Below are 19,605 nucleotides of genomic sequence, written 5' to 3' on the forward strand. Positions count from 1 at the left end.
AAGTATTACCCAACAGTGATGACCTTGTTGGAGTATTAAACAGTGTAGGTGCACCAAATTCCTGCTGAACACTTAGCTGTTTACTAATTATCTCTTAGACAACTGTCTCAATGTGAGATCATGCTGTTATCTCAGAATCTGGATCATTTTCTTGCATGGATCATAAACTTTTTTCTCACTCATCTTGCTGCTTATTTTGTGTAACTGTGGCTAGCATGAATGTATGACAACACAACTTTTCACTGCACTCGCTAAAGCAATGATGAAGGAATAGGCATGCAACTGTAAAACAACAGAATAGTACAAGACAATATTATTTGTTGCTCGAACACTGTTCAAGCAAGAAATACACTGGGAGAAGTTGAAGAATCACAATATGATTTGTGATTAGTGCACTTTATACACACAAGTGCCCACTCAAGGGTTAACAGAATCTGTGCTTAATTGTGAAATCCTACTTTGTGTCAAAGCAAAATTCAGTTGAGAAAACTGATAAATTATGCGACGGAATTACTGGCCGGGAGATTAAAAGTACAGTTCCACCAATACACATTTGTGAAAGCCAAAGGGACACACTACCTAGCTTTGAGAACTAACAGATCCTTCATTGGGCATGAGCGAGGTATATGCTGGGGAAGGTTAAAATGGAGCAGCAGCTCACTCAGAACCCAGGACATGTGAGACCCACTTGTAGTAAGGACTAGAGTTGTGTCTGACTCATTACTCACCTGTTATGTGTCTTATGGTTGTTTTAGGAAACTGCCAGAATGGTATACAAAAACTACTCCAGATCATGTCACACCATCTTAAATTAATATTAAATGTTACCATTCAGCCATTTATAACAGTGAAGTATGGAAGCAAACCTTTTATCGAGAACTGGCAATAGATTTATAATGTAGTCTATTTTACAAATATTTTAGTTTAAATAACTTTCTTATTTTTCTAAGACTGGAAATAATGAATAATAGAAGTGATTTGCTTATTTCGTTTTTATATTTTCATGTTAAGTCTCGATGATTATGTCTACTGGAAAATAGGCCTTGCCCCATGAAGTTATAATAAAGATGTCTGAAGGACAGTGCTGCATAGTTAGCACAAGATTTTAATACTCTTCTAGAAAACATGACTAGAATTATGCGACTTATGGCTCTTCAGTGTAAGTTTTTGGATTTCTTTCTCGGGCTCTCTCTTTCAAAAACATAGGTCTTCGTTGTGACTAATTCAATACATCTGTACTTGACTGATTATTATACAGGTTGTGTATCGAGTATTTCATGCCCATCCATATCCAGATTCCTTTACACTGATACTGATATATATATAAAAAAAACAGAGATGATGTGACTTACCATACCAAAGCACTGGCAGGTCGATAGACACACAAACAAACACAATCATACACACAAAATTCTAGCTTTCGCAACCAACGGTTGCTTCATCAGGAAAGAGGGAAGGAGAGGGAAAGACGAAAGGATGTGGGTTTTAAGGGAGAGGGTAAGGAGTCATTCCAATCCCGGGAGCGGAAAGACTTACCTTAGGGGGAAAAAAGGACAGGTATACACTCGCACACACACACACACACACACCCATATCCAACCACACATACACAGACACAAGCAGACATTTGTAAAGGCAAAGAGATTTGGCAGAGATGTCAGTTGAGGCAGAAGTACAGAGGCAAAGATGTTGTTGAAAGACAGGTGAGGTATGAGTGGCGGCAACTTGAAATTAGCGGAGGTTGAGGCCTGGTGGATAACAAGAAGAGAGGATATACTGAAGGGCAAGTTCCCATCTCCAGAGTTCTGACAGGTTGGTGTTAGTGGGAAGTATCCAGATAACCCGGACAGTGTAACACTGTGCCAAGATATGCTGGCCGTGCACCAAGGCATGTTTAGCCACAGGGTGATCCTCATTACCAACAAACACTGTCTGCCTGTGTCCATTCATGTGAATGGACAGTTTGTTGCTGGTCATTCCCACATAGAAAGCTTCACAGTGTAGGCAGGTCAGTTGGTAAATCACTTGGGTGCTTTCACACCTGGCTCTGCCTTTGATCGTGTACACCTTCCGGGTTACAGGACTGGAGTAGGTGGTGGTGGGAGGGTGCAAGGGACAGGTTTTACACCGGGGGCGGTTACAAGGGTAGGAGCCAGGGGGTAGGGAAGGTGGTTTGGGGATTTCATAAGGATGAACTAAGAGGTTACGAAGGTTAGGTGGACGGCGGAAAGACACTCTTGGTGGAGTGGGGAGGATTTCATGAAGGATGGATCTCATTTCAGGGCAGGATTTGAGGAAGTCGTATCCCTGCTGGAGAGCCACATTCAGAATCTGATCCAGTCCCGGAAAGTATCCTGTCACAAGTGGGGCACTTTTGTGGTTCTTCTGTGGGAGGTTCTGGGTTTGAGAGGATGAGGAAGTGTCTCTGGTTATTTTCTTCTGTACCAGGTCTGGAGGGTAGTTGCGGGATGCGAAAGCTGTTGTCAGGTTGTTGGTGTAATGCTTCAGGGATTCCGGACTGGAGCAGATTCGTTTGCCACGAAGACCTAGGCTGTAGGGAAGGGACCGTTTGATGTGGAATGGGTGGCAGCTGTCGTAATGGAGGTACTGTTGCTTGTTGGTGGGTTTGATGTGGACAGACGTGTGAAGCTGGCCATTTGACAGGTGGAGGTCAACATCAAGGAAAGTGGCCTGGGATTTGGAGTAGGACCAGGTGAATCTGATGGAACCAAAGGAGTTGAGGTTGGAGAGGATATTCTGGAGTTGTTCTTCACTGTGAGTCCAGATCATGAAGATGACATCAATAAATCTGTACCAAACCTTGGGTTGGCAGGCCTGGGTAACCAAGAAGGCTTCCTCTAAGTGACCCATGAATAGGTTGGCGTATGAGGGGGCCATCCTGGTACCCATGGCTGTTCCCTTTAATTGTTGGTATATCTGGCCTTCAAAAGTGAAGAAGTTGTGGGTCAGGATGAAGCTGGCTAAGGTAATGAGGAAAGAGGTTTTAGGTAGGGTGGCAGGTGATTGGCGTGAAAGGAAGTGCTCCATCGCAGCGAGGCCCTGGACGTGCGGAATATTAGTGTATAAGGAAGTGGCATCAATGGTTACAAGGATGGTTTCCGGGGGTAACAGATTGGGTAAGGATTCCAGGCGTTCGAGAAAGTGGTTGGTGTCTTTGATGAAGGATGGGAGACTGCATGTAATGGGTTGAAGGTGTTGATCTACGTAGGCAGAGATACGTTCTGTGGGGGCTTGGTAACCAGCTACAATGGGGCGGCCGGGATGATTGGGTTTGTGAATTTTAGGTAGAAGGTAGGGGTGTGGGGTGAAGCTCCGCCTGGACATCAGGAAAAGGATTACCTTGGCAAACTTTGTATGTGGTGTTGTCTGAAAGCTGACGCAGTCCCTCAGCCACATACTCCCGATGATCAAGTACCACGGTCGTGGAACCCTTGTCCGCCGGAAGAATGACAATGGATCGGTCAGCCTTCAGATCATGGATAGCTTGGGCTTCAGCAGTGGTGATGTTGGCAGTAGGATTAAGGTTTTTTAAGAAGGATTGAGAAGCAAGGCTGGAAGTCAGAAATTCCTGGAAGGTTTGGAGAGGGTGATTTTGAGGAAGAGGAGGTGGGTCCCGCTGTGACGGAGGACGGAACTGTTCCAGGCAGGGTTCAATTTGGATAGTGTCTTGGGGAGTTGGATCATTAGGAGTAGGATTAGGATCATTTTTCTTCGTGGCAAAATGATATTTCCAGTAGGGAGTACGGGTGTAAGACAGTAAATCTTTGACGAGGGCTGTTTGGTTGAATCTGGGAGTGGGGCTGAAGGTGACATATTTAAATATGTCTGCTTGTGTGGATGGATATGTGTGTGTGTGTGTGTGTGTGTGTGTGTGTGTGTGTGTGTGTGTGTGCGAGTGTGTACCCGTCCTTTTTTCCCCCTAAGGTAAGTCTTTCCGCTCCCGTGATTGGAATGACTCCTTACCCTCTCCCTTGAAACCCACATCCTTTCGTCTTTCCCTCTCCTTCCCTCTTTCCTGATGAGGCAACAGTTTGTTGCGAAAGCTTGAATTTTGTGTGTATGTTTGTGTTTGTTTGTGTGTCTGTAGACCTGCCAGCACTTTCATTTGGTAAGTCACATCATCTTTGTTTTTGGATATATTTTTCCTATGTGGAATGTTTCCCTCTATTGTTCTGCAATTTAGATATTTTTTCCACAACTTATTTTACTGTTATTATTAGGCACAAATGTTTTTTTTTTTTTTTTTTTTTGGTGGGGTTTAAGGGCGCTCAACTACTGAGGTCATTAGCGCCCAGTCACAGTTGTTAGAGCACATGGAATCTAGTAAAACTCAAGGGGAGGGGGGACACCAGAAAGTCCTGACAAGGATGCAGATAAAATAAGTAAAAAGTTAGATGTCTTTGGACAAGCCAGTCAAAGTCATAAAACGCAGAACACGAGCAGCTGCTCGAGCGTCATCAGCTAAAATATCCGGTAAAGTAGATGGCAGGGACAGGACAACACGAGATTGACTAAAGCGGGGACACGACAGTAAAACATGGTGCACTGTTAATGCTTGACCACAAGGGCACTGCGGGGCTGGGTCACCGGAGAGCAGGTAGCGGTGGCTAAACCGGCAATGCCCAATCCGCAACCTGGTCAGAAGGACCTCCTCTCGCCGAGATGGTCGGGAGGAGGTTGTCCAAGCAGTTGGGAGCGGTTTTACTGCCCGGAGCTTGTTTCCTTGGAGGGATGACCAAGCATCCCACCACAACGACACAAGCCTCTTACAAACATCCCCACGAACGTCAGATGACGGGACACAATAAGGGGCTGGCCGAGGCAGGACGACTGCAGCCTTGGCTGCAGCATCCGCAGCCTCATTCCCAGGCACTCCTACATGTCCGGGAACCCACAGAAAGCTGACAGGAGAACCATTATCAGCGAAAGAATGGAGGGACTGCTGTATCCGTTGAATCAAGGGATGGACCGGATAGGGAGCTCCAAGGCTCTGAAGAGCACTGAGTGAGTCAGAGCAGAGTACATACGATGAATGGCGGTGGCGGCGGGCATACTGAACGGCCTGATGGAGAGCAAAAAGCTCGGCCATAAAGCTCGAACATTGGTCGAGGAGCCGGTATTTAAAGGTGGCGGCCCCGACAACAAAGGCACAGCTGACACCATTGTCAGTTTTGGAGCCATCGGTGTAAATAAAGGTGTGACCGGCAAGTCGAGCACGAAGTTCGACAAACCGTGAGCAATACACTGCAGCCGGAGTACCCTCCTTCGGGAGTGAGCTGAGGTCGAGATAAATATGAACCGGAGCCTGGAGCCAAGGTGGTGTCGGGCTCTCACCCTCTCGGAAGGTGGTAGGGAGGGAAAAATCCAATTGTCGAAGCAGGCGACGGAAGCGGACTCCAGGGGGCAGCAGGGCAGACACATACAACCCGTACTGATGGTCGAGAGAATCGGCGAAGAAGGACTGGTAAGAGGGGTGGTCGGGCATAGACAACAGCCGGCAGGCATACCGACACAGCAGTACGTCGCGCCGGTAGGTCAATGGCAATTCGGCAGCTTCAGCATAAAGACTCTCGACAGGACTAGTGTAGAGGGCTCTGGTCGCAAGACATAACCCCCGATGGTGGATGGAGTTGAGACGGCGTAAGAGGGATGGCCGAGCGGACGAGTAGACGAAGCTCCCATAATCCAGCTTCGATCAGACTATGGACCGATACAAGCGAAGCAGGACAGTGCGATCCGCTCCCCAAGATGAACCGCTAAGAACTCTGAGGACATTAAGGGAACATGTACAACGGGCCGCCAAATAAGAGACATGCGGAGACCAACACAGTTTCCTGTCCAACGTGAGCCCTAGAAACTTAGTTGTTTCCACGAATGGGAGAACAACGGGACCGAGATGTAAGAATGGCGGAAGGAACGCTTTATATTGCCAAAAGTTGATACAAACCGTCTTCTCTTCAGAGAACCGGAAGCCATTTGCCACGCTCCATGAGTAGAGGCTGTCTAGACAACGCTGAAGGCAGCGCTCCAGGAGGCATGTTCTCTGGGCACTGCAGTAGATCGCAAAGTCATCGACAAAGAGAGAGCCTGAGACATTAGGTGGAATACAATCCATAATTGGATTGATCGCGATGGCAAAAAGGGCTACGCTCAAGACAGAGCCCTGAGGCACTCCGTTCTCCTGGAGGAAGACGTCGGACAATACGGAACCCACAAGTACACTAAACTTTCGATCCGTTAAAAAGGAATCAATAAAAAGGGGCAGGCGACCGCGTAGGCCCCACCTGTGCATAGTGCGGAGGATACCTCCTCTCCAACAGGTATCATAAGCCTTCTCCAAATCGAAGAACACGGCTACCGTTTGGCGCCTTCGCAAAAAGTTGTTCATGATGAATGTCGACAAGGTCACAAGGTGGTCAACAGCGGAGCGGTGGCGACGAAAGGCGCGTTGGACATTAGTAAGTAGCCGTCGAGATTCAAGAATCCAGACTAACCGAGCATTAACCATGCGCTCCATCACCTTACAGACACAGCTTGTAAGAGAAATGGGGCGGTAACTAGAAGGAAGGTGTCTATCCTTCCCGGGTTTGGGTATAGGAACAATGACGGCGTCACGCCAACGCATGGGGACCTGACCTTCGGTCCAGATGCGATTGTAGCTACGAAGAAGGAAGCTTTTGCCCGCCGGAGAAAGGTGTGCCAGCATCTGAACGTGAATGGCATCTGGCCCCGGAGCAGAGGACCGGGACAGTGCAAGCGCATGTTCGAGTTCCCACATAGTAAAGGGGGCATTATAAGTTTCCAGATTCAGCGAGTGGAAGGAAGGTCGCTGAGCCTCTTCTGCCTCTTTCCCGGGAAGGAAGGCAGGGTGGTAATGGGCGGAGCTTGAAACCTCCGCGAAAAACCGGCCGAAGGCGTTGGAGACAGCCACAGGATCAACTAGGACCGCATTACCTGAGGTCAGGCCAGGTACCAAGGAGTGGGCCTTAATGCCCGACAGCCGGCGCAGGCCACCCCAGACGACAGAAGAGGGAGTAAAACTGTTAAAGGAGCTGGTGAAAGAGGCCCAACAAGCTTTTTTGCTGTCTTTGATGACTCTACGGCATTGCGCTCGGAGTCGTTTGTATCCAATACAATTCGCCAACGTAGGATGGCGGCGAAAGGTGCGTAAAGCACGTCGTCGAGCACGGTTAGCGTCCCTACAAGCCTCGTTCCACCAGGGGACGGAAACGCGACGTGAAGAAGAGGTAGTACGAGGAATGGAACGTTCGGCAGCATTGATGATAACAGCCGTGAGGTATTCGACCTGACTGTCACAACTGAGAAAATCGTCGTCCGGAAAGGTCGCCAGGGAGGAGTAAAGTCCCCAGTCAGCTTTCGGTATGTTCCAGCTTGAAGGACGTGGGGATGGGGTGTGGTGCAGGAGACGAACGACACAGGGGAAGTGGTCGCTCGAATAGGTGTCAGAAAGGACATACCACTCGAACTGACGGGCAAGAGTGGTAGAACAGATCGAGAGGTCCAAGTGGGAGTAGGTATGAGTAGAGTCCGAGAGGAAAGTCGGGGCGCCAGTATTGAGGCAGACAAGATTGAGATGGTTGAAGACATCCGCCAAGAGTGAGCCTCTTTGACAGGATGCAGGAGAGCCCCAAAGGGGATGATGGGCATTGAAGTCGCCAAACAATAAAAACGGCGGGGGAAGCTGAACGATCAGGTGCATCATGTCAGCCCGACTAACAGCAGATGACGACGGAGTGTAGATGGTACAAACTGAAAAAGTAAAAGCAGAAAGAGTAATATGGACAGCTATTGGTTGGAGTGGGGTGGTCAATGGGATAGGACGGTAATAGACATCGTCCCGAACGAGCAACGACCCCACCATGAGCTGGGATACCATCCACAGGGGTGAGGTCATACTGCACCGAGGTACAGTGGGTAAAGGCAATATGGTCAGTCGGGCACAACTTGGTTTCCTGGAGACCAAGGACGAGCGGACAGTGCAGGCGGAGGAGCAGTTGTAATTCCTCCTGATTAGATCGAATACCTCTTATGTTCCAATGTAACAAGGCCATCGCTAGTCGAAAAGTTGGGGGAACAAGACGGGGGAAGAGCTGGTCACCTCGACGGCCGCGGAGGGCCAGGTTGCGAGGGAACTACGCTACAACCAGCGGGAGGCGGATCCGGTTCCATCGAGTCGTCGCCAGCTGCGGCCGCTGTCCCTGGTTGTGTAGGAGGGGCAGCATCATTTGCCGACGAGAGGCCAGCTGAGCGCCTGGCAGCAGAGCGTCCCGGCGAAACTGAGGACGGCCGGGAGCAGCGACTCACGGATGGAGCGTCAGACGAAACGCGCCAGGGTGGAGAGGGGGATAGAGACTTCTTCTTGGAGGCCTTCTTGGAAGGCCGAGGAGGCACAGGGATGGTGGCCTGGGCCCGAAGAAGGTCCTCACGCGCGGGGTCCATTTTGGAATGCTGGACCTCGATAGCTGGGGTCCGGAACGTTTCCCCGATGGACGCCTGAGAAGAGGATCGCTTCACAGGCGGCGGGGGGAGAGGAGGAGGAGGAAGGGTGGCCCCTGGGGCAGAGGGGGCAGGGGCCACGGGGACGGGGGAGGAGGATTTGGAAGGGAGGGATTTGGGAGGCGGAGGCAGAGCCCCCTGATGGGGGGAGGAGGCGGAGGGGGGACAGGATAGGGGTGAGGATACCACGGAAGGAGTGGACACAACTGAGGCAAACGAAGTGGTCAACGGCATGGGATGGAGGCGGTCATACTTCTTCCTGGCCTCAGAATAAGAGAGCCGATCCAAAGTTTTGAGTTCTTGTATCTTCTTCTCCTTCTGATATGCGGGGCAGTCTGAGGACCTAGGCGAGTGGATGCCAGGACAATTAACGCACCGAGGTGGTGGGGTGCATGTATGTTCCTCACGAAGAGGACGTCCACAATCGCCACAAAGGGGCTCAGCCTCACACCGTGACGACATATGCCCAAAGCGCAAACACCGAAAACAGCGCATAGGAGGCAGGACGTAAGGTCGCACGTCGCACTGGTAGCACATCACCTTTACCTTCTCCGGGAGAATGTCCCCCTCGAAGGAGAGGGTAAAGACCCCGGTGTAGATGCGATGGTCTTTGGGGCCGCGCTGGACTCGCCGGACAAAATGCACGCCTTAGCGCTCCAGGTTGGCCCTGAGCTCCTCATCAGATTGCAGCAGGAGGTCCCGATGAAAAATAACCCCCTGCGTCCTATTTAGTGCCAGATGCGGGACAATAGACACTGGGATGTCCCCTAGGCAGTCGCACGCCTGGAGCGCCGCCGACTGTGTGGCGGAGGTGGTCTTTATAAGAACGGACCCCGAACGCATCTTACTGAGAGCCTCGATTTCCCCGAAGATGTCCTCAATGTGCTGAACAAAGAACATGGGCTTGTAGGTGGCGAACGTCCCCCCATCGGTTCGAGAACAGACCAAATAGCGGGGGAAGTATTTCGCCCCAAGCTGGCGGGCCTGTCCCTCCTCCCAGGGAGTGGCCAAGGGGGAAAGGGCAGGAGAACCAGAACTAGAAACGGTACCTTTTCTTTTGAAAGACTCGGCCGCAGAGCGACCTGATACGTGTTGACGTTTCATCTGCGAAACGTCCGCCCCGATACCACCCACTCCGACCAGGGGCTCTCCCCACGGGCGCCACCCAGCCTCAGCAAGGGCCACCTGGCAGGATGACCGTTGCCGGGAGTCCTGATGCCCCAAGGAGACAGGCATCTACTCCTTGGCCGACGTGGGGAGAGTGCAGCTCAGGTATCGGCAGTACGATCCCTGTGTTGTCAGGGGGCTACAACCTAGAGGGTACATGACGACCCCACCACAACGGGCTGGCTACCGTGCTGGATTTCTGGTGCCATGGAATGTCCATCATGATCGTAGGTGCAGATGGGGACGCACTATGGGCGTAACTTGTACAACCCATCAGGCGTTTAGGCCCAATTTGAGGAATAGTGGGTATGGTTACAATGCCGGTACAATGCTGAGTGCCAAGGTCTTACTGCACTTAGGACCAGTGGTACACCACGTAAGGCGTGCTTCCCCAAAAGGCTCGTACTTCTGTAGAATTTTGAAAAATGGAGGTCAAACCCCAAGGGGGACCATCACATGGAAGGCCGAAACGGTCGAAACTCCTTTTAGTCGCCTCTTATGACAGGCAGGAATACCTCGGGCCTATTCTTACCCCGGACCCGCAGGGGGGGTGGCCAAATGGTCAGTTATTGATGCAGTCATTGTAGTAATCTTTATTCCACTGCTGACAAACAGAGACATCCCATACCTCTGAAGGATATTTATGAGAGTGCTAGTAGTTTCATTTTTGATATCTTTGTTTGTGGCTTCACAAAAAATTATGCTTACTTTTGTACTTCAGAATTTATCTGTGATGTCTGTTAATTTATTGAAAAAAGTGTCCACACTACCAATGGGAGATTGATAGATAAACCGAATGATCAATTTCTTGGTGATATCAAGCCCTTTTAATTCTATAACTGCTATTTCAAATCTAAACTTACAGTACTAATGTCATGCCATGATTTGGATTGTTTTCTTTTTCAACTATAAATACATGGTCCTCCATCCTGTGAAGTAGTCCTACGGTAAGTCTGTCCTTTCTTAGAATGATAATACTTAATACTATATGTTGGATTTCTGTGTCTCTACACCAGCGGTCAGTGACACTAACTACTGTGCAGTTAAAAGAATGGAGATCAATTTCTAATAGTTGTATTTTATTTTTTTATTAAATGTTTGTTTTGTTGATAGATAGTTAAGCCTGAAAAATGTTCCATGTTGCTTTCCACAATGGTTTCTTTTCCTTTATGAAACAGTATATGTATGATTTGGTTTTCCACCCCACCTACTATCACTATATGGTCTTCTTTCAAAAAATCATTATTTAAAGACTATAAGTCCTCTATCACTAGACTTAACCCAGCATATCATTTGAAAATGTTGGTGGCCTTGTACACTGTCCTTAAGCTTTCCTGTAACTGAAGGCCTACACCCAGCCATGACTGCTGCCTAGCAGGACCACTTTATTTTTCCCCACAATTTGCACATTCCTAAGCTTCCTGATCTTGGCTGAAGTTTGCTGCACATTTCCAGATCCTAGCCCTAGCTAAGAGTCTTCTCAATTAATGAAGATTTAATGAGGAATAATGTAGACTTCGTGATTTTGTACTCTGAGAAAGAGTTTATATATCACAACAGACAGTAAATATGCTGTAGTGCGAACATTAAGTTACAAGAGATAACTAACCATCATGTTGTGCCAACAAAACAGCAATATTTTGTCAGAGCTGCCTTGTGTGTGAATCATGTTTACAGTACTACATACAACTATCCCTTAGTCAACACTGTCTAGGCACATTAAGTACAATTGTATCTACCATCAGTTATGACAATTTTAATGCAAGATATTATTTGTCATCATATCCAATGAGAGTGTGGCACATGATATACTTAAAGCTGTCAGCTGTCACTCAGTCATACTACTATTTACTAGTATCTACTGTTTTAACAATACTGAAGTGCTACATGAAAAGAAAGTTATAAGGTAATGTTTTGTACCTAGCTGGTTGATCTCCTGCAATTACTTGACTGGAGGCAGAAGGATCTTCACAACACACTATGGCTGCACTGCCTTGGAAACCACATATGTCCAGCTCGATACCTTTATACACCCTGTGAATGGCTGATGGACATAAGCTGATATGCAGGCACTTTCCAGAGCCTCCATTTTTTGAATGGCACAGTTCACCCTCTGTAACAATAAGAATATATGTAAATGAAGTAATTAGACTCCTTTAAATGATCTAAAGCCACCTGCAATTGCCTTTTTTTTCTTTATTCATTGTACAGTTACACCTTTACTAATGGTGCTTGTGATACCAATTTTACAACTACTACGACACCTATACACAAGCACTATGGTGGTCAACAAATTTTTTGTGAAGACATTTGCTAATGAGCTAACATCAAAATTGTGCAACTGACTGACAAATAAAGAAGAATATCACAGCATCACCTGACATTAAATCATTTAAATAATTCAATGCAGCTGTGGATGCAGTATCAATGGAGAGCATCAAATGATATTTTCTTGCAATAGCTACACGAGCATAGGGCAGAAACTGCTAGTAATGTAATTGACATAAACTATCACTGGTGACTACAGCATGCCACAAATTTCATAATAATTTTGGAAGCCCTTTGACATATTTTCAACTCCACTGATTTGAAATTTGATAATGACCACACAGTTCTCTCTGTCAGATTATGGAAATCAACGGCAGGTTAGAATACACAATGCATGGTCAGTACATGTGTGTATTTTAACACTCAATGCATCAGTTACTTTGTCACAAACCATTTAACTGTCACATCTGCTGGCATACAGAGATAGTTTAGTACTTGTATTTCAGTAAACTAAATTTGTATGTTGTGCAATAAAGGTGGGATCTTGCCTATTGAATTGGAAAGTTGTCTGAACTGTAAGATGAGTCCCAACTGGTGCTTTGTGCCAATCTCTCTCTCTCTCTCTCTCTCTCTCTCTCTCTCTCTCTCTCTCTTTTACACAGAAAATAAGGGATCGAGGAGGAAGCCTACAATATAAATAATTCAAATAGTTTTTTACTTTCAACATTGCAGCACTGTCATCCAATCGTGATAATCTAATATATAAGAAATTATCAGCCTCGATTGCGGATACCGCAACTAGTTTCACTAGTTTCTTATTTATTAATTCGAATAGTGTTTTCTACAAAGAAATATATTTTAAATGTGCATACATGTCTTACTTTATATTATTACTTGTATTTATTTACAGACTTTTCTTCGTTTTGCAAAGATTTGTTGAATTTTACATACTTAAAGAATTCTCTACAGTTAAAATTCACTGCTGTTTGCAGTTTTGCTTTTATAAGCTTGGTGGTACATTTGTTGCAAACCTCTGCCATTTATGGTTCATTAGAGAAAACATTCTTTCTGCCTCTGCATTTGAACCAGGAATGCTTATTGCAAAGCTAACTGCTGTGTACACAGTTCCACGTAGTCAGAGCGTACACAACTTTCCCACTAGATCGCACCCTGCTAAGCAACACAGCGCACGCGCAGCGCTCGTCCGTCTCCGCACTACGAAATGGCGCTGCCTTAGAGACGGACCAAATTCTGCTTCCGTCGATCCGCGTATTAATATGTAATGCAGCCAATGAGATTGCTGCTAACGTAAAACCTTTTCCCCTCGTGGATCACACTCGCGCAGTGATACCTGAACGCGCGAGGTATTATAACAAGTGTACAGACCTCCGATTACTCAGTCTGCATTTGTCTGCATCAGTCTGTACCAGTCTGCATGAGTCTGTACCAGTCTATAGTCAAGTTACAGTCTGCACCTAAGAAGATTATCATATTCCTGTACATAGCCATGAAGATAAATGTATAGACACTTTGTCAAGTATCAGAGACATGTGAGAATAAGATTAATGTACCAAGACCAAAGGAACTTCAGATTGTCAATTGTAAATCGCATCCAGAATCAAGTTACGTAATGTTTATGCTTGTTATTATTTTAATAAATGTGTGTGAAAATTAATCAAGTTCTGTTTAAAGTTGGTCACCGTCAATCTGCTACTCTAAGTGTGCAAGTGGCATTTCTATCGTCTGACCTAACGGCAGAAGATAAACACGCCACGATAAGACCACGAAACATATTGCTGACACTCGCCTACTTCGTTAGAGCAACAAGTCAAATAATCTGATGGTGTGTGTACCAAAGGTCTTACAATATGCACACCACACTAACATTTTCAGCAAATTGGGGATCTGAACATTTTCGGTTCTCAAGGTACAGAAAACATTAGCTCACTGTCCGTTTGCATTGCCTTCCACAGATATGCTTTGTTCCAAACTCTTCTTTACTTTGCAAAATTCCACACACAAATAATCTTCACCTACTTCACTTATCTGCACCGACTCCATTATTCCTTGAAGATGCTTAAATTTTAGCTGAGAACTTAGACAAACAGGTATCCAAGACTCAACTGACAATGGCAGTTGATCTTCAAATCTGAAATTCTTGACCAAATACGTTTTCACCAACACATAAAATTCCATAAGATTATCTTCAATCCGTTTTCTGGTTATGCGACAAGTTAACTTATTTAAAACTTTATATGTGCCACTACCAAAACATCTGTCACTCATTCTGTGCTCAATTTTACTGATTAAAGTCTTGATTGTCTCAAAAAGTTTCTATTACAGTAACATCACAGCGTTCTGATAACTTAGAACAATCTAGAACAACTGCACCAACATGGGAAAAAAGTTAAATAAAAGTTAACTCTTCTTCAGTGTCGTCAGAATCATTTAAAAATAGCTGAGTGGTCAGCGCGACAGACTGTCAATCCTAATGGCCCGGGTTCGATTTTCTCCGCTCAGGGACTGGGTGTTGTGTTGTCCTAATCATCATTTCATCCCCATCAACGCACAAGTCGCCGAAGTGGCGTCATATCGAAAGACTTGCACCCAGCGAACGGTCTATCCGATGGGAGGCCCTAGTCACATGACATTTACAATTTTATCAGTACTTTTCATATAACTTTTAATGGGTTCCCAATTTGTAATGATTGTGTCAACTGCTTGTGTTAAAGAAAGCCATCTAGTAGGTACATATCGTAGAATTTCACTCCATTCTACATCTACATATTCAAAAAAGTGTTTTATAAATTCCCTTTGATTTGAAAAAAGTGAAAAGTTACCATATAATTGTAGGGCCAAATTTTCAAGATTAACATCTAAGGTATCACAGGCATGTTTCATCGCATTATGCAAAATATGATTCGATCAGTTTGCCTTGATATTTGTTTGTTATCATCATTTAACAGTCAAAATACTGAATTACACTTTCCAAAACTAACGTTGGTATTATCAGCACAAAAAGCACTACAGCTGTTTCTATCAAGTTTGTGGGACTCCAAGGAACGTTTCAACAAATTGTGAAGAGACATTGCTGCTTCACTGCTCTCTTCTACAAAATTCTGAAGTTTATTTTGAATTCCAATTTCGGGTTCAAACATCTCAACACAATCGGAAACATCTTCCCATTTTAATGGTTTGAAGCATCAGTTGCTATAGAGAAAAATTTACTTGACTGATTTGAGATTGTTTTAAAACCGTAACAAAACCTGAAACACTTTTGGAGCCAAAACTTTGTTCTGCTTCAGTGCGCCCACAACATTTTTTTTCTGTAACACTAGAACCACTGAATACACCCTTCGCCGTTTTAACATTGCAGTCCAAGCTATTATAACTGAGATTATGTTTAACTGTGTGACATACAAATGTCAGTTCTCCTTCAACAGCTCCGTGTAATCCACTTGTGGTGAAACCACTAGCAGGAAAAAAGGTGGAAATCTTGGAAGACTCCTTCACGTCTTTCTCCTTGTTTGTATGGCCTAATGATATTAAAGATATTTATTACTACATTGAATTCATATTTACATAATCTTAAATTGCACCAAACAAAGTAATACAATGGTACTACAAAATTGATTTATGGCTTACCTGTAGTTTCCGCATTCTGAGAACAGTCGGTATTGCCTCCATGTACCACATTAATTTCCCGTTTGCAGGTACAACAGAAGGCTTTGAAACAATTAGCTTTCACTGGACGAATCCACAAATATGTGTCTTCCCAACATGAACGGTAAAACACATGTTTCTAGTTCTCTTCCTTGTGGGTGATTTCACCCAGTCATCATCACTACTCATCTTAAATCAAGAAATCACAAACTCCGAATCTGACCACAACGTCACATCCTCTACTACAATCATGTGTTTTGAGCTTCCACAAAAGCAGCTATGCACCCAACTGAAGTAACCAGTTGGCAGTTACACACTTGGTGCCATTGAAATTGATATCACTATTAGTACTGATAACGCGAAATTAGGAGCAGATATGAATTGCAAAGTTGACGACAATGCAGACAGAAATTCAGTCAACCCTGGCTATTAGTATGTTGCACAGTTGGCATTGGCAACGAACATCTGTAAATCGCTACGAGACGAAATCCTCTGACAGCTACCGATCAGAAACAAAGGAGCCCGCGTGCTAAGTTACAGTTCCGCGTAAGTGTACGTGTATTGGGAAAGAAATGTCCAGTATAGAACAAGTTAAGGTAGGTGTTCCGCAGGGATCCGTGCTTTTCCTAATAATGATAAAAGAGCTGCCATCATTTATTAAATCCAGAACAGTACTCTATGCTGCTGATACAACATTTCTGAACAGCTGTAATGATCTTAATAGCCTCAAAACATGTGGTACAGAGATAACTGAGCAAGCTTCACTCTGATTTAAAGCAAATGGGTTCTTGCTTAATGAAAGCAAAACCCAGCAGGTGGTATTTAGTTTAAAAGACAAGTTTCCATCAGATGATCCTAGTTGTGTTAAATTTTTGGGGGTATATTTGGATGATAAACTTTCTTGCAATCCACACATTAAGTATATTAGTGGTAAATTATCTAGGGTAATCTATTTGTTAAGGCGATTAATGCACTGTGTACCTAAAAATTATGTTAGAGTATCTTACTACTCATTTTTCCAAAGCATCATATCCTATGGTATTATTTTATGGGGAAACTCCACTTACGTGCATGATATACTACTGCTGCAAAAGAAAGCTATTGGGATAATTACAGGCTCACCATACAAGGCTCATTGTAAACCTTTGTTTACTCAACAAAAAATCATGACAGTAATAAACCTATATATTTATTATGTTTTAATCTACACAAAAAAGAACTTACCTAAAGTAAAACGCAGGGCAAATATACATTGTTACAACACTAGGACAAACAGCTGTATCTATACGCCCTACCACAGACTGTCAAAATCAGTTAACAGTTATGAACTTATAGGCCACAAATTGTTTAAGAAACTTCCACAAGCTGTACAAATTTACCAGAGCAACAATACAAACAAACACTTGATGACTGGTTAGTTGTAAACCCATCTACAATATAAAGGATTTCATGACCTGTGATATTAAACTGTAACGTTATTAAAAATTCTGTTCTTTTATAGCGTGTACTGTATTGTATTATGTGTATTACTTTGTCTATTGCTGTAATGGCTTAGAGACAATAAAATTATTATTATTATTATTATTATTATTATTAGTATAGACGAGCGTTTATTTCACGTGCGGCATCGCCACACGGCGACTCTCTCATGTAGTGTGAATCCCCTCGGCTACGACCACATGAGCATTTCTTTCACGCGCGTTTGTAAGGCAAGTCATGCCGATAATACAGATCACTATTTGTTTTAGTACTGCTTCGGTGAAAGCTGCGGCAACTTTTACTGCGCACAGTTAGTATCAACTGTGAGTGTGAAAGGCGAAATACACTATTTGAACTACTATTGCCAAAGACAGAAAAATATGGGATAAATTCGAAATAATGCGGGACACGGGATCTGGGAAAAGCGTAGCCAAAATACAGGATTTCCCGAGGAATTTGAGATAGTTGGCAACCCTAACACACACACACACACACACACACACACAACACACACACAACACACACACAACACACACACACACACACACACACTTCCACCTAGTTATAGAAAATGGACACCTTTTTGAACTAAAGTAAATGACTTTATTCATTCCATGAACTAAACTGTTGGTTTGAAAAGAAGTAATGTCTTTGACTAGCAATCAAAACGTCCTTAGTCCAAATTCGACCCCAGCACTGCTTAAATTTTGAATAAAAATCATCAGCAATGGCGGCCAAATGCTTCCAGAATGAGAGGTCACACTCATTTTGACAATGGCCTTGTCAAAGAGGGCGGACAGGCAAACAGGTTCATTGGCTCTTTAGCCTTTGTGGTAGGAAACGGCACCTAAAAGGTAGAAGAAACAGCATTGATCAAAGGCATGAAGATGCAGAAGGCAATGGAAACTACTGCATTACAGATACTCAATGTGTATCCACATGACATGAGGCCTGTAATAAAGAAAATTAAAAAAATTAAAAAAAGTGTTTTTGATCTCTCCATTGGGAAAATATTCTGGATCTCTAGGAGGGGTACGCCAAGAGGGAAGTGATCATGGGAAAAATACGGAATAGTCAACAACAAAATTAAAATATAAGAGTTGGGGCTTGGAATGTCAGCACGTCAGAAGTTTTAATGTGATATGGAGGCCAGTGAAGTGAAATGGAAAGAAGACAAGGATTTCAGGTCAGATGAGTATAGGGTAATATTAACAGCAACAGAAAATGGTAAAATAGAAGTAGAGTTCATTACAGGTAGGATGGTAAGGCAGGGGAGTGAGTTATTGTTAACAGTTCAGTGACAAGGGCAGGGGGTGAGTTTTTGTTCAATGACAGGGTTGTTCTAAACAGAATCAACACAAGCGAACAACAACAATAGTTGATGTATACATGCTGATGCTGCAAGCAGAAGATGAAGAAATAGAAAATGTATTTGAAGATATTGAATGTGTAATTCAGTATGTAAAGGGATATGAGAATCTAACAGTCATGGGAGATTAGAATGCAGTTGTGGGGGAAGGAGGAGAAGAAAGGATTACAGGAGAATGTGGACTTGGTAGCAGAAATGAGAGAGGAGAAAGACTAACTGAGTTCTACCATAAATGTCAGATTGCGACAGCGAATGCTTTCTTGAAGAATCACAAGAGGAGGAGGTAGGTCTATATTTGGAAAAGGCCAGGAGATACAGGAAGATTCCAGATTGATTACATCATGGTCTGGCAGAGATGCCAAAATAAGATACTGACTTGTGAGGCATAGCCACGAGCAGATACAGACACTGATCACAATTTAGTAATAATGATGACTATGCTGAAGTTTAAGAGAGTAGTCAGGAAGAATAAATGAACGCAAAGAAGTCGAATACAGAAGTACCAAGGAATGAAGACACATGCTTTAATATCACTGTGGCTATAGAAACCATAATGATGTATAGCTCAGTAGGCAGTTCAGTTGAAGAGGGATGGACATCTATAAAAAGGGCGATTACAGAAGTCGGAAAGGAGAACATAGGTATACTGCAAAGAAATCATAGGTAACAGAAGAAATACATCAGTTGATCAACGAAAGAAGTAGTATAGAAATGTTCAAGGCATTTCAGGAAGTCACTTAGGAATGAAATAAATAGGAAGTGCAGGGGAGCTAAGGCGAAATGACTCCTTGAAAAAATGTGATAAAAGCGAAATGAAATGATTGTCAGTATAGACTCAGAATACAGAAAATTCATAACAACCTTCGGTGAAACTAAAAGCAAGGGCAATAACATTAAAAATGCAATGGGGATTCCACTGTTAATTGCAAAGGAGAGAGTGGATAGATGGAAGAAGTACATTGAAAAACCTCTAGGAGGTGGAGGATTTATATGATGGCGTGACAGAAGAAGCAGCAGCATGAGGTGATAGGGAAGAGACAGAATATTCAGTATTAGAATCAGAATTTCGAAGAGCTTTGGACACTTAAGACCAAATGAGGCAGAAGCGATAGTTAACATTC

At 44.3% G+C, this 19,605-nt stretch overlaps 1 protein-coding gene across 1 annotated transcript in view; it reads right to left on the minus strand.

The window, feature by feature from the left end:
• LOC126458571 (venom protease-like) overlaps positions 1–19,605 on the minus strand; it is a 232,501-nt gene that overhangs the window by 127,416 nt on the left and 85,480 nt on the right. Inside the window, exon 2 of the mRNA XM_050095703.1 lies at positions 11,626–11,818. Coding sequence (XP_049951660.1) covers positions 11,626–11,818 — 193 coding nt within the window. The remainder of the gene's footprint in view (positions 1–11,625; positions 11,819–19,605) is intronic.

Source organism: Schistocerca serialis, chromosome 2, assembly GCF_023864345.2.
Source record: "Schistocerca serialis cubense isolate TAMUIC-IGC-003099 chromosome 2, iqSchSeri2.2, whole genome shotgun sequence".
Lineage (NCBI taxonomy): Eukaryota > Metazoa > Arthropoda > Insecta > Orthoptera > Acrididae > Schistocerca > Schistocerca serialis.